We start from the raw sequence: 22,918 nt of genomic DNA on the forward strand, positions 1-22,918 counted from the left end.
AAAATCAATGTTTAAGACTTATTGATTTAAAACAAGCTCTTATATTTTACTGCAGAAGTTATTTTTAGGTTAGTTTTGTCTTATTTCAAGTATACAAAGATATTTGTACTATACTGCAAAAACAGAAACTTTTACACATGAAATAAGATAAAACTAACTTACAAATAATTTTTCAGCAGGACATACCATCTTGTTTTAGGTGAAAGTATTAGTTCCACTGGTAAAATGTTCCACTGAGTTCAAAATGAAGGGCACTGCGCCGTTACCTAGCAACCCCAGCCAAGCTCAGTCCGTCACCTAGCAACCCAGTTCTAGTTCCACTGGCAGATTATTTCATTCATAAAATGGGAAAAATGTTATAAGATAAGATTATCTGTCAATGGAACTAGTGCTTTTTATCGATGTTAAGGAATTCTTTTCTTAAAACAAGCTCCTATTTCTTAATGAAAAGTTACTTTTAAGTTGTATCTTCTTCCAAGTGTACTAAAATATTTGCACTAGAAACAGACTAGGTAAGATTTTGGTGTTTGTGGTGAAAATATAAACTCAGACTTTATGATTTTTACCAAGTAAATAATCTAATTTCTGAACAGCAGAACAACTCGGCTATGGGGAACTAGCTTACAAAGCCACGGTGCACCTTACAGTGAATTAACCTTAGGTAAAAATAGAACCGCAGCATCCAAATCCCTCCACACCAACCCGCCGCCGAGGTCGAATCAACACAGGAGGCCGGTGTGACGTTTCCTGTAGCGTGGTGGAATCACTTACAGAAAGGGGGAGGAGGCGTCATATTTATAGCTTAAGCACGGCTGGCAACTGAACCATGCCTTAATTTAGTTATGTAACACACCAAACAGCTGGCTGGAAAATGTCCAACTGTAGCTAGTCAAGCTGCAATAACACCACGCCATGTGTTCGACAACAAAAACACAAACCCAGACCATAAAATCCTGAGAAACAGATGCAAAACTATGGCTTCATGGCTTTGTCACTATAGATCCAAATAAGTGAAAAAGGCTGTGCAATAATACAACTGAACATCTTTGAAAAGCAGAAGTGGAACCTCATGCATAATCACGCAGCAAGTACGGTGCAAAGATAGAAACTCTTACCAAGTATTTCTGGTCTAGTTTCTAATGCAAATTTCTTTGTACACTTGAAATCAGACAAAACTAACTTACAAGTAACTTTTCAGAACCATATAGGAAGTTGTTTTAAGTAATTAGTTCCTTAAAAACTAACAGTTTGACTAGCAGATTATTTCTCTTTTATCAAGCTGTATTTTTCATGCTATAAATGAAATACTGCTGTGTGGTTTCTGAATAGGAAGTGAACAAAAAACTCTTGTCTTTTCCAGCGATATAGTGGTAAAACCAGCCGACCAAAATTTGCTGGATTCCGCTGGGGTTGCTAGGTAACGGGGCTGTGCTTGGCAGGGGTTGCTAGGTAACAGGGCTGGGCTTGGCAGGGGTTGCTACGGTGCAGTACCTGTGAAATATGACTCAACAATCAGGAGTTTTTTTTATTTCCAGACAACAAAAAGCATTAACTTATTGCCAAAAATAACAGCTGAATATCTTTTTCAACTGCTTGTCTTGTTTTTAGAAGTATTTGAGACCCAACTACTTCTACAAAAACATGCAAATATTGTGAAACTTGCTTAGTAAGTCCCCTTCAAAAAAAACTGATTGGGAAATTCATGGTGAATGTTTGAACTCACAGCTTTGAGGATGTTGACCGCCTCTTTGCTGAGCCAGGACGCGTACACGATGTCCTCGTTGAGGATGGATTCAAAGAGGTCGTCTTCGTTTTCAGCCTCGAAGGGGGCGTGGCCTGACAGCATCTCGTACAGCAGCACGCCGAGCGCCCACCAGTCCACCGACGGGCCGTACATCATCTCCTGCAGGATCTGTGGAAACACCAGTGGAGATTTTATCTTTCCTACTGGGAAACAGATCGTGCTCAGTCATGAAGGAACACATTAAAACATTTTATGACCAGTAAAAAAAAAGTGGGATATTAGTACTTCATTGATTTGAGTTTACGGGAGATCGCTGCAGTTGAAATTAAGCATAACTTGGTTTTTAATCATATTATTTTTGTATTTTCTGCCAATTTTATAATTGTCTTATTATTTTTACCTACCTAGAAAAACTTAACTTTATTCTTTGTTTTATTGTTTATCTACCTGTGACGTTGTGATTGTTGTGAAGCACTTTGGTCAGCTGGGGTTGTTGTAAATGTGCTATATAAATAACCTTTTACTTTTCTCACCAAGCACAAAAACAGATTTGATAAAACTTTTATTAAGGAAAAAAAATGTATCCAAACCCACTTGGCCTTATTTTAGAAAGTATTTGTACTTGTGCCATCATTTACAATAGAGACATTTTTTCTTTATTGAGGAATTTCTGCCAAAAAGCTGACCAAACATGCTGGAACTCAGAATGGGTTGCTAGGTAACGAGGCTGGCCTTGGCTGGCGTTGCTAGGTAACGGCACAGTCACCATGGAATGTGACTTATTACAGGAGGTTTTTGAAACAACTCATTTTCCAGACATCAAAAAACATTAACTAATTGCCAAAAAACATTTTTAAGTACATGTGCTGTTTTTAGAAGGAGTAGAGACCAAAATGAAAGTAGAAAAATTACTAAAAATGAATTTTACTTGATAAAAAAGTGATTTCCTGATTCCACAGTTCTGTCAGTAAGCAGACATAGCAAAACTGTGCAAAAAAAGTGTTCAATAAAAGCTAAATCCTTGCTCTAACAAGGATGCAAACACTTTTTCAAAGCTCTGTAAAGTTTCCTGTTCAAACACGGAGAGCAGGAAAGTCTCAGCAGTTAATTTATATTCACAACCTGAGCTTTGGTCATGTTGGATTCAGGTCAAGCACTTTAAAACGGCCCATTCATGAGTCCAGACACTCTGGACTGCTTGGGGAAAAAAACAATAGTATCCCTTATACATGAGAACATGGACTAGAACAATCTGGGGTTCTGAAAAGCAAACACGCGGCTGAATGTGCATCCTGAAGAGCGAACAGGGAAGCTTACAAGCTGACCGCATGCGCCGCCTTCCAGTTAGTCAGGAAGGAATTTTAAGTGATGAGCAACGAGCCCCATGTTTGTTCATACGGAGATGGTTTGATGGAAAAACTGCATCACAAGAGCTCAAAGTCTGCAGGAGGCTGAATGGCGCTCATTCAGTTTAAAAACAAATAATCTATAATTAAATATACTTATGAAAAAATGAGCTCAGAGTTTTTATACTGATCCTAAACAGAAATAATTCCCCTTTTCCTCTTCAATTACAGCGCTGTCGATTATAATAAGGAATGTTTTGTGAACTTAAACATCCGTTTGACTCTTTAGTTTGGAGAATTTTGCCAAACACAAAAATAAACAAATAAATTAAACCAACCATTAATCCTGAAAATCGATAATCTGAGGGCTTTAACCGACCTCTGGGGCGATATAATCCGGAGTCCCACAGAACGTCCCGGTGGCCACGCCCTCAAATATTCCCTCCTTGCACATGCCGAAATCCGCCAGCTTGCAGTGACCGTCTTTGTCCAGCAGGACGTTGTCCAGTTTTAGATCCCTGCAAGGGAGAACAAACAGAAAAACACAAAAATAAAAACATTTCAACCAAGCAGAACATGATCACAAACTGTCTAATACAGTAAAATATGTTTATTAAGTCAATATTTATCCAGATTCTCCTGCAAATTTCACTTTAGTCTTTGTTTACGGAGAAAATCCTCTTTAAAGCAACAAAACAATTAACTAACTAAAACTGAGAATGTCCAAAGATGGTAGAAAAAAAATTATATTTACAACCTTGTTTGCAGATTAGAGCTGCAACTAACAATTAGTTTAGTTATTAATTAATCTATCAATTATTCTGATGATTAATCGATTAATCGAATAAAAATTTTGCAGATTTATCATTTTAGTAATTTCTTACAATGTTATAAATACATTAAAAGATGCAAATGAGTAATTAATTCCTCTTTTTAAAAGGGAAAATAATTTTATGGCCTAAAATGCAACAACACAGCATGCATCTGCAGCAAAAAATAAAAAATACTGGAAATGTTAAAGTTTGAAAAGCTAAAATAAATAAACTAAAACAATGCCACTGGAGGAGTTCTGGGAAGAAAATATTTACCGATAAAGTTTTTTCTGTACTTTAAATGTAAAATGGACTTATTTTTTGAACAGTTTTGGCTTCATTTGCTGTGTTTGTGTTGTGTCAGAAAATGGCCTCTTGTTAAATAAAGTCTGTCTACTCCAGTTGACGATTAATCGGTTATTAAATCAGTTGACAATTGTTTCAATAATCGACTAGTCACCAATAATTCAATTAATCGTTTCAGATCTATAGTTTTCCACAGATATTCGACTTTTTCTACTATGTAAAAATATTGTGTTTTGTATATTGTTGTCCAGGTAAAAAAACATTTTGTGGCTGTCAAATTCTTTCAACAGTTTTGACTCAGATGGTGAAAAATATGGACGCCGCTGTCAGAGAGCATCATACCTGTACTTCATTCGACAAAAATTACATGCAGCTTTTTTATATAACCATCCAGAAATAAACTTCAGCGTAAAATGCACAGATGCAGCAAAGATGTAATCTATAAATGTGGAAACTGATGCCTGTCAGTCAGGTGAGTGCAGCTCTCAAAGCCTCCCAGGAATAATCTCCATCTCCATCTCCATGTTCGTGTCGGCTGCTGCTTTGTCATCTGACATGAGATTAAAGCTGCTGAGCGTGGGCTCCTGGGTTAAGCTCTAATCTGTGATCAGATGACCCAGCATTCATGCAAAGGTCACTGTGCAGATAAGGCTTGAAGCTGCACACATGAGGTTTAATACAATGAAAGGAAACTTAACGTTTTAGTTTCCAGCGGGAAAAGATGTGAGTGATTTCCATGGAAGGAGGAGATGATAAATGCAGCAACCAGCAGCTGAAAGGCTGACTGCTGATTAAGCACTCATTGGGTTTGATTAATCTGGGTTCCTTTTTTCTGCTTGAAGAAGGTTGTGTAACACTGACTCAACCTCCTGCGGTGCACTTCTCTCTTTGTTTAACCAAGTAGTGGGAAAACAGAGCCTTGCACTGCAAAAACACAAAATCTTATCAAGAATTTCGGTCCAGTTTCTAGAACAAACATCTTAGTGCACGTAAAATAAGATGAAACTAAATTAGAAGTGATTTTCAGCAAGATACAGGAGTTTGTTTTAAGAAAAATAATTCCTTAATATTGATGAAAAAGTACTGGTTCTACTGTAAGACTATTTCACTTATAAAGTGAAAAAAGTCTAATCAGTGAAATAAGAAATTATTAAAACAAGCTCCTATATGCTGATAAAAACGTACCTGCATGTTAATTTTGTCTTATTTCAAGTGAACCAAGATATTTGCACTGGAAACTAGACCAAAAGTACTTTGTAGGGTTTTGTGTTTTTTGCTGTATATCCACCTTGTTTGGGTTGAAGACTAGTTAATAGATATTTGCACTAGAAACTAGACCAAAAGTACTTGGAAAGATTTAATTTTAGAAGTGTAGCGCCCAGCAAATCCAAAATATCCAGATGCATCTTTAATGTTGTGTGTTCATCACAGAGATGCACATCACCAAGAATAAAACCAGCAACTTTCATCTAAATAACCTCATTAGACTGCAGGGTCGAGTCAAGATTAGTTTCCTGTGTTTACTGGGTAAACTGGAGGCCCTGGTTTCCACATGGATGACAAAAAAATCTCAGATAATCTTTTACAAATGTGAAAATTTCCAAAGAGGAGCAGAGGAAGTGCTGACAAAAGCTGTGACGCACAAACTGAAAGTTTTTTGCTGTGTTGTAAAACCCTATTCTTCTTCTTAGCTCCATTTTATTGCACATTTCATTGTTGAAATGTGCTGTTTGGTTGTGAAACAGATGAAAATAAAGCCAACTCAGGGGTCAGCATCCTGTGATTCCAGAGTCAAAATGGCTCTTAGCAACTTTAGCTAAAAGTTAAAATTAAAATATTACAGATTTTTGTAAAATGTGGCAAGAGGTTTGTGGCTTACAACAAAATAAAAATAAAAGCAAAAAACAGGCTAATAAAGAGAAAAATTCTTTGTGTTGTACTAAACCAGTGGTGTCCAAAGTGCAGCCTGAGGGCCAAATGATTAATCATATGAAAATATTGAAGCAATATCTGCAGATAAGTTAAAGCTTGGACACAAAATAAAAAGATAGACTGACTTTACCAGGTTTAGTTTTATTTTGTAGGTTGTAATTTTATCCTGTCATCCTAAAGAAGCTGTGGGATGCGCCGGTCCCAGACTGCAGGACACATGGTCACCTAAATATAACTCTGGAGCTACTGTTTGCTCACATGACGGCCCCCTTCCCTCCCATCATGCACTGGGAGGACGGCCGCCGCTCTGCCATCCGACCTCCTTCAGGCAGCATAAAAAGATCTCATGTTATTATTACCTCACAGTGCAAAACAGCACTCGATTTGTTTGTCAATATTAATGATGGCTTCTAATATTAAATTAAAACTGACTGAACTTAAAACTGTGTCACATGAATCTTTTTCCAGATTTAGGAAATCATGCGATTGTGATATTTATTATACAATATTGGAGTAATGAGAGCAGCTGCAATAAATCCACGTTTTCATCAGTCACTATGGCTCATCGAACTCTCTGTGACCTCTGACATCCTGGTTCATCTCATCTGTGAGACTCCATGCATGATCAGCGCATAAAGTGGGAATCAACCAGACTTCAGCTGTGTCCATCACAGTTTCTGTACCGATTCTGACAATAGATGTTTAAATAGTTTATGAAGGTACATCGTCAAAATATTGACACGTTTGGTGAAACTTTTTCAATATGTTGTGACATTATTCTGTAAATTATACCCCATAAAATTATGACTAGTGTGTAAATAATAATAATATATGACATCATAAGTTCAAATTCTGGAAAAAAGTCTAAATTCTGAATTTCAAGTTAGAATTCTGTGAAAAAAAATCTGAATTGTTAAAAAACTTAATTTTGTAATAAAAAAAGGAAAAATTAAATCAGAATTCTGCAACGAAATCTGAATTCTGTTTAAAAAAAATTTATTCTGTAAAAAAAAGTCTGAATTTTGTAAAAAAAAAAAAAAAAAAGTTAATGCTGTAAAAAAAAGATCAGAATTCTGTAAAAAACAAATCTGAATTTTGTAAAATATCGAGTATTCTGAAAAAAGTCAAAATCCTGAGATTAGAGGTATAATTCTCAAGAATCAGAATTCTGTAAAAAAAAAATCAGAATTTTGAAAAATTTTTAAAAACTGTCTGAAAAAACCGTCTGAATTGTGTGAAGACTCCAATTTTTCTGTCATCTATACAACCTAACTTGATTAAAGCTCAACATGTGCATAAAAATGAAAAAAATGGATTTACAATTTCTTGCTAGCTTTTAAAATAAAAATAAAAATGTAACTTATGAGTATTGTAGAGAAAGATCGGGTCTGAATATTCCTTTTTACTGCTTCAAAGGTTATATTCTTCATTTTAATCTTGGAAAGAATTTGTTCTTAAATACGACATTTCGGAGCACATGTTCTGTAACCCGGTGGCTCCTGTGTGACCTGATGTTTTATGTCTGTGGGGTTAAAGGTGAGTTTTTGTCTCAGACCTGTAGACGATGCCCTGGCTGTGCAGGAACATCAGGGCAGACGTAATCTCCGCCGTGTAGAAACGCGCTCTGCCCTCTTCAAACTTCCTGGACTTCTGGATGTGGAACATGAGATCGCCTCCGTTCACAAACTCCATCACGAAGAAAAGACGATCCTGCAGTTTAAGAAAATAAAACAATCTAAATGAGGACACGACATTTACAGCCTCCCTCAGGCTGCAGTGTTATTGCAGAAACCAGTGACCGTGTGCGCAGAACGAGATCAAATATGGCTGCTCATAAATTTTACATGTCTGTTTTATGAATTTCTGTGCAGCCGACTGCAAATAAATCCAGACATGAACCATAGATCTTTGTCTAGTGGTGACGATTAGTCTGTTGATCAGCCTGGGGAAAAGAAAACCACTTTAAGAGGAAGAACATGGAAAAGTTTTCCCAACCTTTAAACTTTTATTATAGCAACCAACTTCAGTGAGTTTTACTGGGATTTTATATCTCAAACCAACAAAAGCTGAAGCATAATCATAAAGCGGAAGGAAAATGGCACCTGTTTTTTTTTTTTTAAAAGGTGACCTATTATTCTTCCTTTAGTAGGTCAGGACAGGTAAAAACAGGTTTTATTAACATATATTTTTTTGCACAAAATCCATTATTAGATAAAGATATTTTAGTCTGATCGGTTCTGACCGGAATGAGTTGTTTGAAAATGACTGCAAACACATGCACAATTACATGTGCATGTGTGCATATAACACCACTCTCTGTTTTTCAGAAAGTGCTTTTCCACTCTCTGAAAAGCAGAAGTGGAGCCTCCTGCACAACCAACAAAAATGTAGCAGGTGGTTTATGAATAGTAAGTCAACAACAAAACACGCTCAGAAAAAAGATTTTAAAAATTATGGCAACAAAGTGACAATTAATATATTCAACTTTAACTATAATCTATTGATTTAATTTAAATAGAAATTAATTAAATTATTAATTAATTAATTATTTTTATACTACAAATGTTGAGTAAATACAAATAATTTTTATAGCAAATCCTGACAAATATTACATATCTTAAAAGAATTAATTTATACCAAATATCTGCAGGGGTAGAATCAGCTGACCAAATGTGCTGGAGTTCTGCTAGGGTTGCTAGGTAACAAGCTAGGCTTCAGTACGGTTGCTAGGTAACCACGGAGTCTGGTTTAAAAATGTGGAGGTTTTAGAAACTTCTCATTTTCCAGACACCAAAAAAACATTAAATTATTACAAACAAACGGCTGTGTGAGTTTTTTTAAGTACTTGGGTTGTTTTTAGAAGCAGTTCAGACCTAAATGTAAGTATGAAATAATAATAATAGGTCTCATCTAAATTTGTTTGGAGGGATCAATTTGAAAAGTGTGGCAGACAGTTTGGCATTTAATCCCCTTTACTCTGACATCCCAAAATAAATCAAGTGTAGCCAAAACAAAATCAAATGTAGCCGACTTCCTGCAGGAGTCTCATAGCAAGTAATCAATTCTGACCTTTACTGAAGAGTAAAAAGAAAAAAAAGCTCTAAAATGTTTTGTTTTCTACAAACCACGTAGGAGATACAGCTAACATGAAACCTTCTAGCTTTTTATGGAGAGAAACGTCACAATCTTGCACTACTTTGGTTCAGTCGTAGCAAATGCAATAAACGTTTGAGTTAAATGTATTTTGTCCCATAATAAGCTGCACTTCTATTAGAAAATAAAATATGAAGCATCTTTTACATTGTACTTCCAATGAAAAGTTGCATCATTTATTCAAAGAAATGTTAAATTGCTACATTGGAGACAAAGTGCAGAATTAAAAATACACCTGTGTCCGCCTCTACAGACGTAACCACAAGCCTTACTCATTTCCTCCACTTCTCTTTCCACAGCAGCATTTACATAGACGCCAGACTAAAATCAACATCTGCGATAATTTAGCACCTTTTGCACCAGGTGACTTCACAACAATGGTTGACGTCTGCGGAGATTACCAGGAAAGAGCTGAGAGCGAAGAAATGCAGAATAAACTGAGAACCAGTCGCACCATCAGATCAATTCTTCCCAGGAAGAAGAAGTAGGTCAGGAATGATTTGAGCATCTAGAGTAGATTATGGGCATCCTGTGTCTAAGCCGGGCTTCTTCTGAGTCATTCTGTCAGATTAAAGTCTGGAAATCTGCTGCCACCTGCTGACCAGTTGAGGAAACGACACCTAGAAACTACAAATATTATGATTTCACTGAGTTAGTGTGCCTTGCGACAGACTGGCGACATGTCCAGGGCGTACCCCGCCTCTCGCCCAGAACGTTAGCTGGAGAGGCAGCAGCAACCCTCTGGACCCCAATGAGGGACAAGGGTGTAAAGAAAATGGATGGATGGATGAGTTAAAGTGACGTGAAGGCCTACATTCATTACAAGACTTTAAGACAGTCATTTCTGCTTAAAGACATCATTTGGATTTCTGTAATTCTTTGTGTTTTATCTGATCTGTAATCACAATGGCGTCAGCAAACGGTAGCTGATGGGAATGAGACGGGACACGCCTGAGCTGGAAATCCCACATCAAGGAACCAGTTCAGATTTTTTTTAACTGCTTTGTACTTTTAAGAGTTTTAAAAGATGGGAGGATTTTTTTTTCTTGAGGCTCTGAACCACTGGAATTTGTGAAAAATCTATTATTTATTGATTTATTTAATTAATAATACAAAACACAAAACATCCATGCTTTGCTTTATTTTCACTCTTTCAGTATATATTTTTAAAACAAAAATTTCTCCATCTGTNAGGTCAGGAATGATTTGAGCATCTAGAGCAGATTATGGGCATCCTGTGTCTAAGCCGGGCTTCTTCTGAGTCATTCTGTCAGATTAAAGTCTGGAAATCTGCTGCCACCTGCTGACCAGTTGAGGAAACGACACCTAGAAACTACAAATATTATGATTTCACTGAGTTAGTGTGCCCTGCGACAGACTGGCGACGGGTCCAGGGCGTACCCCGCCTCTCGCCCAGAACGTTATCTGGAGAGGCAGCAGCAACCCTCCGGACCCCAATGAGGGACAAGGGTGTAAAGAAAATGGACGGATGGATGAGTTAAAGTGATGTGAAGGCCTACATTCATTACAAGACTTTAAGAATTTCTGTAATTCTTTGTGTTTTATCTGATCTGTAATCACAATGGCGTCAGCAAACAGTAGCTGATGGGAATGAGACGGGACACGCCTGAGCTGGAAATCCCACATCAAGGAACCAGTTCAGATTTTTTTTAACTGCTTTGTATTTTTAAGAGTTTTAAAAGATGGGAGGATTTTTTTTCTTGAGGCTCTGAACCTCTGGAATTTGTGCAAAATCTATTATTTATTGATTTATTTTATTAATAATATATTAACATCACAAAACATCCATGCTTTGCTTTATTTTCACTCTTTCAGTATATATTTTTAAAACAAAAATTTCTCCATCTGTTATTCAGCAAATTTTAATTATTTTTGGCGATTCTAACTGGCCTAAAAGAGGAAAAGTTTAGCTTAATTTAACATGAAACAGAAAGAAAAGGGGTTATAAATACAGTGTTCACAGCTCAGGTAAGAATGTTTGAATCACCACAGAGAGCGTTTAAATTACTGAGTATGGTGCTGGTTTGCTAGGTCTTCAAGATCCCACTGAATTATTTATCTTAAATTCATCCTCGTCTGATAAATCATCTCAATCACAACTTCAAACTAAAAACTGCAGAGTTTGCCGTCAGTTCTTCTTGTCTGGTTGGTCTTTGATAGTTTGGTTTTCCCAACATCAGCGTTCTGCAGAAACTCTCTGACTTCTTTCTCTCTTTCCTTTCTTCCTCATTCTCTCTCTCTCCTTTTCTCTTTCCTTCTATATTCCTTCTCTCCTTATTCTTGCTTCCTCAGTTCTTTCTTTGAATCTTGATTCTCTCTTTCCTTCCTTCTTCTTTTCTTTCATTAATTCCTTCTTCATTCTCTCTTTCATATTCTCTCTCTTCCTTCCCATTTTCTTCCTGTCTCTCCTTACCAGTAACTGGGAGCTACCAGCTTAAACAGACTCTGAACAGGAAATCCATTAAAAACTTCGACACACTCGTGTATTTATCTGTCAAGACAGAATAATTCATCCATGGCAGGAGCGACAGATCCATAATTAAAACCACAGAATGACGTGAAAATTCAAATTTCCTGAAAACAAGGAAGTGTTCTGGTACATGAGCTGCAACAGCGGCGGTGTTGTTCCCGCCTACAGGTGATTATTCTTGCACCCATTAGCAGCGTTGCTGCGTCATCGCTACCAGCCTGACAACCTCAGCTGAGCAAACAAAAAATGTGTTTACTCGAGTTACATGACATTAACTTCCAGACAGCTGGATGAATCAGGATTAAATCAGGAGGAGCATTCCTTCACAGTTCGCGATTAACTGGCTGGTATTTCAGTAATTTGTTATTCTGACGATTAATCGATTAATCGGATAAAAAAAAGGAACTTTGTACTGATTTTTCATTTATCCACTTTAGTCCTTTTTATGAAATATTAGAATTAACGGTAACACTTTATGTGAAGGGGGGGTGAATAAGACTGTCATGACACTTTCATAAACATGACATAACACCTGTCATGAACATGAATAAGCCTTCATGAATATTTATGACTGTTGTCATAAAGCGTCATTCGGTAAATTATGACACTTTTAATACAAAGTTGACATTATTCAAAATGTCTTTGTTATGACAACTTGACATTAACCAAGAAATCATTACTGTTTAAACTTTACCTTTAATAACATAAAGTTGCCTAATTTTTAAAGTGCAATCAGTAATACTTTTATAACAAATTTATATCAGTATATATATATATTTCCCGTCTCATTCCCATCGGCTACTGTTTGCTGACGCCATTGTGATTACAGATCAGCTAAAACACAAAGAATTACAGAAAAATATATATATTATTTTGTACAGTTTTGATTTTATTATTGCTCTGAATATGTTGTTCTTTCAGCCCTTTTTAGAGTCTGGCACTCCAATTAATTGATTACTAAATTAGTTGATGATTATTTCAGCAATTGATTAATCACGATTAACCCAATTAATCGCTCTAGCCCTAAAAAAGAACATCTGCAAATGAAGCATGAATAAGAAAAGCACAAGCTGAGCATGTTTACTTTCTCGTAGTATTAAACAATCATATTTAATAAGACTTTAGTACAAACTATTTACACAAAGCTATATAAAAAGCATTTCTGTGAAGCCTTGAAATATGCATACATGCGGCAAAAAAATCCCCCAAATACCTTTGGCAAATAATGTTGCCATAGGTAATAAAATAACTTTGGTGTTTTGGGAGAACGATGTTTATGGTCTTTGTAAAAATAAAGTATTACAGATTTAAACCAGGAGGATTCCTTCACAGACTGAGTGTGTTCATGCTTCACTGACCGGTGTTTGGAAACAGCAGTAGAGCTGCGTGAGGTACGGGTGGCAGCGGGCCAGAGACAGAACCCGCTTCTCCGTCATGGTGCACTCCACATCGTCGTCCTGCAGGATGATGTCCTTCTTCAGCACCTTGATGGCGAAGACGTGATCTTTGCTGTTTAGTTTCGCCAGCATCACCTGCAGAAACCACGTAGTGACAGTACAGACATGAAACGGGCAATTTGTCAACTGCTGCATACCGTCAGCAGCTTTGAGCAATTACAATTAAACTTCTTAAGACTTAAAAAGACGATTTTGTTGGGGCAAAATAAATATATATTAAGTTTTATTGATATTACGCTTCATTAGCAATGAAACGATTAATAGATAATAGGAACAAATGTCCACTACTTTGGTAACCGATTAATCATTAACTGGAGTATCAGATAGCGATTAATCGTCAACATGTTTACGGTATTTATATGAAGCAAACAAATTCTCTGTCTTATCTGGTCAATCAGTTTAATTTTATTGGATTTCTGCAACTTTGAGTAATTATAATTAATCTTTAGATTTAAAAGGACAACTTTGTTGGGGCAAAATAACTATATATTTTTTGTTATTGCACTTCATTAGCGCTGAAACGATTAATCAAATTAATCGTGATGAATCAATTATTGAAACTATTGTAGTTTCAATAATTAGCTTGAGAAACAGTTTTTTTATATTACACTTTATAAGGACTAAAACATTATTCTGATTAGTCGGACTATTTGTGATTCATTATGATTAATTGATTATTAAAATAATTGTTGACTAATTTAGTAATTAAATAATCATAACAGACTCTAAAAAGGCCCTTTGGTGACAGAGTAACACACTCAGTGCAGTAATTAAAGAAAAACTGGACCATGAAAATACATTTTGCATTTAAAATGCTAAAACATATAAACAGACTGAGATATTTTTTTATTTCAAATGAGAAATGTAAATTTATTTTGTACAGTTTTGGTTTTATTACTACTCTGAATATGTTGTTCTTTTAGCAAACAGTCTCTTTCAAGAGTCTGTATGCTCCAGTTAATGATTATCTCAATAACCAATTAATCTGATTAATTCTTTGAACCCTATGACATAACTGCAAATAAAGCATCAATAAGAAAAGCACAACCTCAGCATGTTTGCTTTCTTACAGTATTAAACAATTGCATCCAATAAGACTTCAGTGCAAACTTAATTGCAGCTGCAGATCTAACTCTGGCGATTATGTGGAGCCTTGAAATATCCACTCTGCATAAATACTGGCTAAAAATATGCATGCAGAACCCATAAAAATATGTTGCTGTGGGCAATAAAACAATGTTCCGTTTGTATTTGTGAAAGAAACTTGTGCCATCTTAAAAGCTCTGGTTTTTTTCTCCCATATCGCTCGAAGTCGTTCCCACCTTGCCGAAGCTTCCTTTGCCGAGAACCTGAAGGAAGGTAAAATCTGAGATCCCCAGCCGCGGGGTCTCCGGCTGAGCCTCTGTGGTCGTACTCTCCGTTCTCTCGGACGGCTGCCTCCTCGGCTCTTTAACCTGCTGGAAAAGGTCGACACGTTCACAGAGATCCAGAGGTTATCCAGAGTAATGTGAGAAAAGTCTTTCTACCATCGTGTTTCGCTTGGAGAGTCCTCCGGCCTGCAGACCCATCTCTGCTAGCTTGTTAGCCAGCTCCACGCTGTTGACGCCGCAGTTTGGGGCGACGTTGCCTTTGCAGCGGATGTGAACATTCATTTTACAAACTGAAAACAGGAGGATAAATATATGAATTAGACAAACCAAAAGATAAATGAGATCCCGACTTTTAGGTTTGCTGTACTTTTGCAGTGCAGGCCCTGCCGAACTATTCCCCACAGCAGTGAACCACAGTGGTCACAGAAGGTGGGAGACTTGTAGGTGTGAGTGCTGAACTTGTGAGGGACGTTGATGCTGAAACCTTGAGTTGCATCCTGCAAGAAAACAACAGAGACCGTAAATTAATCAGTACAGGTCAGATTAGTTAAATAAAGTAAGTTAGACGAGCAGAAAAACACTTTGGAGCTAATTTAACGCTGTGAACTTGAAACGAGAAAATGCAACAAAGCTGCAACTTTCTGATTGATGTCTTGAGGTTTTCGTTCGAAACGACCACAACATGTTCTCTGCTTAATCTATCTTCTGAGTTGCACCAGCAAAAAAGTTTGCCTAACATGATACTGCCAGTGGAGATGGTGTCTAAAACCTTTCCGATTTTTTGGGGGGAAACACTAAACATTTTGTTTCTTCTAAAATAAAAGGCCTCTGAAGACGTGTTTTCCAGATCTTCTTCCTTTAAGTTCATATCGGTACGGATAATGGCTCTTACCAGCTTTCATCAGCATCTTCACAAAGTTTTGCTTTGTTCTGGGTTAGATTCACACATTTTGCAACAATGAGCATCAAATTTTGCCCAAGGATGAACCAGAGTTATGAAAGTCTGCATCTGTCTTCCTGCTAACCGTTTTCCCATGTCACACGAGGAAGTAGCGTGTTTGAATCTTTAACGCAAATGATGTGAACAACATCTTGGATTTTGTAGATGTTTATAAACACTTTTATTGTATGTAATACTTTGATTTTGAAGAAAATCATAAAACAACTCTGTAGAAAAATCTCTCCTAATTATATCATTTATCAACAGAAAGAAGTTTGGCAATCCTCATTGACTTAACACAGAAAGAAACAGTTTAATTTAATGTGAAAGAACAAGAAGTGTATGTAAATATTGAGTTTTAAGTGTGTTGGGACTCCTGGTTTAAATGTGTAATAATTTAAATGAGAGTTTAAATTACTGAGGATGGTGCCGGTTTGATAGGTGTTCAGGCTGCTGCTCTCAGATAATATTTCTCTGAACTTCCTCATCCTAATTTGATACATCGGCATTTAAAACTCCACTTCTGACACTGCAGACTTTGCTATCACTACTTTTTGGCTTATGCAAAGTTTGGTGTTTCATCAGCATTCTTCAACAGGTTTTCTTTCCTTCTACTTCTGTTTCCTTCTTCCTTTCTCTAATGCATGCCTTTTATGGTGCTACTTGTCATTTTAATATTTCAGCAGTCTTTGTGTCTTTGCTTCGTTTGCTCAGGATTAACCAAAAACAGGAGAAACTTTTGCTTTTGTACAAAATGCAGATCACTAGTGAGTATCTGTAGAGATGTAAATACATGAGCAGCTCATGTGGGAAAGTTTAGTGAAGTGCGTCGTTCTGGCTCAGTGGTCGACTCAGACAGAAACAGGAAGCTGTAAAGGCTGCTGATCTCTGCAGGTGCTGAGTGGGTGAACTTGCATGTGTGCGAGTGGGCTGCTATTTTAGGGCTTTCTGAATTAACGCAAAAAGTTCCTTAAAGTTGTGTGAAAATGAAGAGAAAAGAGGCAGAAACAAGCAGGCGTTACCTTCTCTTTGGTTGATTTCTTCATGCGTGGACACACAGTGACAACCAGCTGGTGGCACCGCTTATGAACTACACACGTACACACTGAAAACACACACAGGGTTACAGTCGCTTCTGCAGCGGATGACCAACAGTCGAACAAAGAGGACAGCCAGCCTGCACACCTTGACACTGGTAACCTTGTTTTCCGAACACACCCCTGCAACAGAGGAGAGGAAACGGTCAGATCTCCTTCAGACAGTTCCGGCTTCGCTCCGGCTTGGTTTCGGCGGGTCGGACTCACCAGATGAACTCCTTGCAGTGGAAGCAGAAGGTGGGCTGACGGAGGAAAGTGGACATGAACTTGTGCCCGTTGACCTGGTGGATCCGTCGCCTCACGGCGCCCTGCCGCTCCCTCGTAAACTGCTTGTGGGTGTTTTCCTTCGTTACGGCGACATCTGCAACGAGACCGGAGGATCGTTTGGGATCAAATAATGGAAAACGCATCAAAACGCCATCCTTAAAGGGGAAAAATTCACATTTAGCATGTTTTTGTATTTCCATTTCGGTCTCTACTGGTTCTAAAAAAATCACCCCTGTTTTTTTTTTAGCAATTATTTAATGTTTTATGTTGTCTATAAAAACCTTTGGAATGCAATGCAACACTGCGTGTAACCTAGCAACCCCGTCCCACCACCCGCAGGTGGGTAGAGTTGCCAAAAGTTTTACTCAAGTAAAAGTAAAAAAGTATTTAGTAAAATGTCTAATCAAGTACTGGTTAACTGATCCAATTATCATTTAATATTTAAAAATTACATCATCAGATGGCCCAAAATATGAAGTCAATTGGAAATGTTGGTATTTTAAGGACCGAAGTGACAATAATATGTCACTGTGCAATGGCTGCTGGAAAGGAAAAGTGTTTTTTGTTGTTGACTTTCCATCCAGAAACCACTTGCTGCATCCTTGTTGGGTGTGCAGGAGGCTCTACTACTGATTTTCAAACATGTACGGTTGTATAATAGCGCATCTGTTTGCAGCCATTCTCATGGCTAAACGTTGAGGTGAGCGGGGCGTTTCCAGCTGCAGTTAATTTGGATTTAAGATGACAAGATGCACTAAAGCAGCTCATTCTGAACTGATCAGACTAAAATCTCATTATATAAGAATGATTTTGTGTAAAAAATGTGAAAAAATGTCCCCTTTTAGTGTCTCAGCCATAGAAACAGGTTGATTTGTAGTTCAGTTAGGTTGTTCTGCTTTGTGTTGTTGCTTGTTTGGATTTAGGATTGTTCAGTAACGCTCTAACTGTGCACCAACTTCCTAAAATGTAAACAAACTAAACAATAATCAGACAGCCGTCATATGAGGATTTGGTTTCCTACCAACGCACCGTGAACTCCCATCTGATGTCACGTTTTATTTTTGTAACATGTATTTTATTATTTTTGGATCCTACAAAGCTGTTTAATAGTAACTAGTACGTCAGTGTAAATGACTGTATCGTTGTTTTAAGACTATTTTCCAGTAATGTATTTATAATGGCATAAAACTGCAGGTTCGCCCTGTGAGATACCAGAACTGAGAGATATTTTAAATATCCAAAGTAAAACAACAATCAAAACAGAAATAAAAACCAGGCACCACAGAAACTGTAAATAAAATGGATTCTGAAGTCTAAACAGGATAGTCCATCAAAAAGTAAAATAATCAGAATGGAAATGATTGATTTCTTTTTCATTCATTAACTGATTAACTCCAACACGCTCAGGCCAGAGATGAAACACACAGACTGTGTGCAACATTCTACATTTTTCCACCATTAGTAAAACATTTTGAACATTTCAGTGCAAAACGTTTAAATAAAGTTTTGTTTCGCTTTTGATCCACTCCCTTTCTGAAGAGGGAGTGGATATTGGGAATTTAATCCACCAAGTCATGACCAGGTGTGCCACGTTTTCCTCTCATTTATGCACATTTTTTATGTTTAATGACTGAATGGAAGTGAAATTTATATTATTTTTTTCACTTGTAGTTAATATGTGATCATCCCCTAAAGCAGGGAGTCAAACTCATTTTCATTTTGGGCCAAAACTAAAATCTGAATGTTCTTAAACGGCCGGTTGTGACAGAATGTGTTGATAAAACCCATTTATCTGCTAAAATATCTATAAATAGTGTTTCTTTAAATTAAATAATATTGAAAATCTTTTCTACTGATCAGCCCCTCCAAGATTTCATGATTGTCTTTGTGTTTATTTTGTAATCAAAAATCACAGATTTTCTGGTGCTAATTTAGAAATAATTGTAAGAACTTTTACAATATTTGTGCTAATATATGATACTAAATATGGCTTTTTATTAATCACTGTCCTGGTCACAGATATGACTTGACATCAAGGCTGAGGTAGTCGTCCCTTAAACCCAATGTTTGTGGCCAATTTTGAGAAACAATTTCAGTGAAATCAGAAATCTGTCGATTTTGTGAGAATTTTGCAGATTAGTGATGAACAGTGGGGAATCATTGATGTAATTTTGAGTCTTGAGGGTCACATAAAAAGCTTCGGGGGCCAAATTTGGATCGCAGGCCTTGAGTTTGACACATGATCCCTAAAATTAGTGCCTTAATTTATTTTCTCTGTTTTAAACATTAAGTTGTGTTTTTTAAATACTTCCTGGTCACATTTAGACTGGAAAGTGGAGGTTAAACACACCTCTTAGGTGTTGGTGATGTTGGACACAAACCGGGTCAAAGAACTGATTCGTAATGTTGTTTATAGATGAAACATAATCAGTTCTGTTCGCGGTGTTCTGACCTATTTAAACTTAAAATAAAAGACAGCCATTTAGAGTTATTATAAAGCTAATCCAACTTTGTGCTAATGCTGAAGAAAGAGTTTTAATGAATAAAATGAAACATTTTTTTTGTTGAATAACTTCAGCAGCAATTTACGATAAACTTGTAGACTAGGAGTGCAAACGTTTTGCTTTTCTGACATGTCAGGTGAAGATGTCACCTGGACATCTTCACCTGGTTCCAAACAGTAAAGGGATTCAGGCAAAACAATTATAAAATGCATCATTTGGTGAAAGGAACTTTAAGTACGTGTGAATTGTTTGACTTGCATGGTTTCTTTAATATTTGCATTTCTTCCACTAAGCAATGAGTTGTGTAAGTATAGCAGAGAGAAGAAAACCACATGAGCTACGGAAACTTACATGCTGAGCCCACACTCTGGCCTGCGAATAAAAGCTGTGATACTCTGAAGAGTGTTAATTTCAGCATAAGTAAACTGCAACAAGTGCTTTCTGGATGATAAGTCAACAACAATGAAAATGTGTCTTCTCCAGCAGCCACTGTACAGCGCATACAGCAATAAAGCCAGCTGACCAAACGCGCTGCAGCTCAGTTTTGGTTGCTAGGTAACAGTGCAGTGTTGCATTACTTTCCGGAGGTTCTTGGGACAACATAAAACATTAATTTATTGCCAAAAAACATCTGGATAATTTTTTTAAGCACTTCGGAGGTTTTTAGAAGAAGTTGGGACTTAAATGGATAAAAATGTTCGAAATGTTAATTCTGCATAAAGGTCTCCTTTAAAGATGCTGACATTTCAAGCACAAAAGTGGATTTATTGCATCAGACGAGGTCTTTGCATCAGTAGACGTACATAAATAGATTCTGCCCGTTTACGGTAAGTAGCTTTTCTTTTTAAAGCCTGGCACTACTTTTTTTTCCACCGGTAGTTCATTTTTCTAATTTTGAAAGCGCACACTTCACAATATGTTAATATGTAATAAAATGCATGAAAAATATTCAAAAATTCAAGAATAAAACAACAAAAAACCTTTAAAAATGGTTGAAGAAATAAGAAAGAAAGCCTGGCTCATTGGGCTAAAATTATTTTTAAACCTGCAACATGTTCATTAGATATTTTTAGGACACTTTAAATTTAGTTTATTTTTTTAAAGTTCAAACCAAACAAGGCATCAGCAGAAAACAGAAGAAAAAGTTCTACTTAGTAAGTATGAGAATAAAAACCCAGAGACATGGTGCAACACATCAGCATGGAGCCTCAACTTCTCCTTTATCATGGCAGCAAGTCACTTCCACCCCTCTGATCCAAAATGCTGTTTCATGATGACCAAGTCAATTCAGTTTGTGTGCAAAAGCTTCGAAGTGTTGTGGAAAGTTAGCTGGCAGCTGACACAAATTAGCTCTCAGCTAACAGAGTCACACAGTGGTGCCTGCATGAATGCATTCAGAAGATGCTCGCCGTGACGCCAAAAATAAGAAGTAAAGTCACCGCCCTACCGTCGGTGAACGATCCAGTGAGCGAAATCAGGACGTAAACCTTGCCCTCTGGCTCCAAGTCCATCTGCAGACACATAGACACACAACGTTGTTTTTTATGAACGCACCTGCAGGAAATGGAAGCTCGAAATTAACATTTGGCCCGACAACAGAAGAATTTATTATCAGAAAGTATTTAATTTACAACAAAGATGTTATGTTCTCTAGAAAAACGAATCAATCAGTTACAGTAGCAGAGACAGAATGCTAATGCTAATGCTTCAGGATGCCATTAGCATCCCTCTGAAGGACTTTGGGTGGCCCAAAGGGAACAAATCCGGCCTTCAAGCATTAGTGGTCGATACAGATGATGAACACTTTCAACATTTTTTAAAAATAAATAAATAGCATCATCTTTAAAAAACAAAACTCCCATTTATCAACAAGGTTTTTACATTCACCTTAATTTTCGAGTAACTAGAAAAACACTAATGATTGTTTTTCATACAAGTAAACAATAATTTCTACAATGATTTACACATCCACTTTTATGAAATTGTTTAGTTTATTATTGAACAACTAAAAATAAAAGAAGGCACCAAAAGCTTGTTTTAAAAATGTTATATTGAAAAAAAGAAAAAGTAAACTTTTTGTGTTTTCAACTTAACAATTTTGACCCTCATGGTGAAAAGTTTGAACTAAACCAGAAACTAAACCAGAAACACTTGGTAAGATTTAATTTTTTAATTGTACTCTGACTTGAGTACAATATTTGGCGACTCTACCCAGAGCATAGCTTTCATTCCTTTCAGACTACATAACACTGAAAGAATCTGACGGACTTTACAGGAAGGCGGTCCGACGGGCCCAGCCAGTTGAGTCGCAACTTATTTAATAAGCTGCAAAACCTAAACATCACAGAAACTTTTAAAGATGGACACCGCCTGTCTGTCAAGCAGGCAGGCGGGGGAACAGATACTTCCTGCCGAAACCACCGAGTGGAAACTCAGGTCACTGAAGTAAGATCTATTTATGTTCGATACACCCTTCCTGGAAAAACCTGACAGGGCACAAACAGAGCCACGTGGAGCAAGAAGGCAACCGACAGGCTTAATGTAAAAACGTGTTTTCACTTCAGCTTACAGATCCCTGCTCCTGTTTTCAGTCACTTCCTGAGTCTAGACAGATATCAGACTTCCACCCTGAACAGCTTCAGCCATGCGGGTTGGTTTCTGGGCTGGGCCTCGTCTGGTAGGCGGGTTGGCGATGCTCACCGCTCCCTGGCCTGAGCAATGAGCCAGGCAGCTTATGTTTTTATCTCCCTCTGATTCAGGTGGAAAACCTTCAGACTGAACAAACAAATTAACCTGCTACTGTGTGAAAACCAACTAACCCCTCAGACGCAGGTGGAGCAGCCCAAAATTATACTTATGTATGTTTTTTCAGCAATTAGTCTCAAAAACCTCCAGAATGTAATGTTGCCCTGTTACCTAGCAACCCTAGTCGGTTACCTAGCAACCCCAGCCCATTACCCAGACATGCTCAGAGTAACCAAGTAAAAGTAGCAATACCTCAACATATTTTCACTCAAGTAAGGGTAAAAAAGTATTTGATAAAAAGTCTACTCGAGTACTGAGTAACTGATCGAATTATCAGTCATTTCATGTTTAAAAATTACATCATCAGACGGAATTAGTTATAAAATTAAGTGGAAATTTTGGTAATTTAAGAACAATAATGACAATAATTCATATAAGTAACAAAAAATAACAAAATCAGGCTAAATAAATTATTTCCAAATCAGCTTCTTTCAATATAAAGCTCATGAAACTTTAACAAAAACTGCAGGTGTGTTTCTGTGTCTGGTGGATTTCTGGTTAAAACATGTTTTTCATTCAGTGGGTAGAAAATCCAGAAATTTTACACAGGTAAGAGCAGAGATACTTCATAATAAAATTACTCAAGAAAAAGTAAAAAGTACAGCATAGTAAAAGTATTTTTTATTTTTATTTTTTTCAAAAAAGTAACTCAAGTAAATGTAATTGAGTTAATGTTAGTTACTATCCAACTCTG

At 37.0% G+C, this 22,918-nt stretch overlaps 1 protein-coding gene across 2 annotated transcripts in view; it reads right to left on the bottom strand.

Moving 5' to 3' along the window:
- prkcha (protein kinase C, eta, a) overlaps window positions 1–22,918 on the bottom strand; it is a 40,029-nt gene that overhangs the window by 7,731 nt on the left and 9,380 nt on the right. The window contains exons 2-12 of one of the 2 annotated variants that reach the window (XM_007561167.2): window positions 20,867–20,930; window positions 16,856–17,009; window positions 16,737–16,771; window positions 16,574–16,656; window positions 14,979–15,108; window positions 14,768–14,901; window positions 14,564–14,695; window positions 13,143–13,316; window positions 7,696–7,850; window positions 3,470–3,608; window positions 1,724–1,912 (exon numbers count right to left, since the gene is read on the bottom strand). In XM_007561167.2, the coding sequence (XP_007561229.1) occupies window positions 1,724–1,912; window positions 3,470–3,608; window positions 7,696–7,850; window positions 13,143–13,316; window positions 14,564–14,695; window positions 14,768–14,901; window positions 14,979–15,108; window positions 16,574–16,656; window positions 16,737–16,771; window positions 16,856–17,009; window positions 20,867–20,930 (1,389 nt within the window). Of the gene's footprint in view, window positions 1–1,723; window positions 1,913–3,469; window positions 3,609–7,695; window positions 7,851–13,142; window positions 13,317–14,563; window positions 14,699–14,767; window positions 14,902–14,978; window positions 15,109–16,573; window positions 16,657–16,736; window positions 16,772–16,855; window positions 17,010–20,866; window positions 20,931–22,918 lie in introns of both variants that reach the window. The other variant, XM_007561166.2, reaches the window with a different exon arrangement.

Source organism: Poecilia formosa, unplaced genomic scaffold (genome assembly GCF_000485575.1).
Source record: "Poecilia formosa unplaced genomic scaffold, Poecilia_formosa-5.1.2 Scaffold123, whole genome shotgun sequence".
Lineage (NCBI taxonomy): Eukaryota > Metazoa > Chordata > Actinopteri > Cyprinodontiformes > Poeciliidae > Poecilia > Poecilia formosa.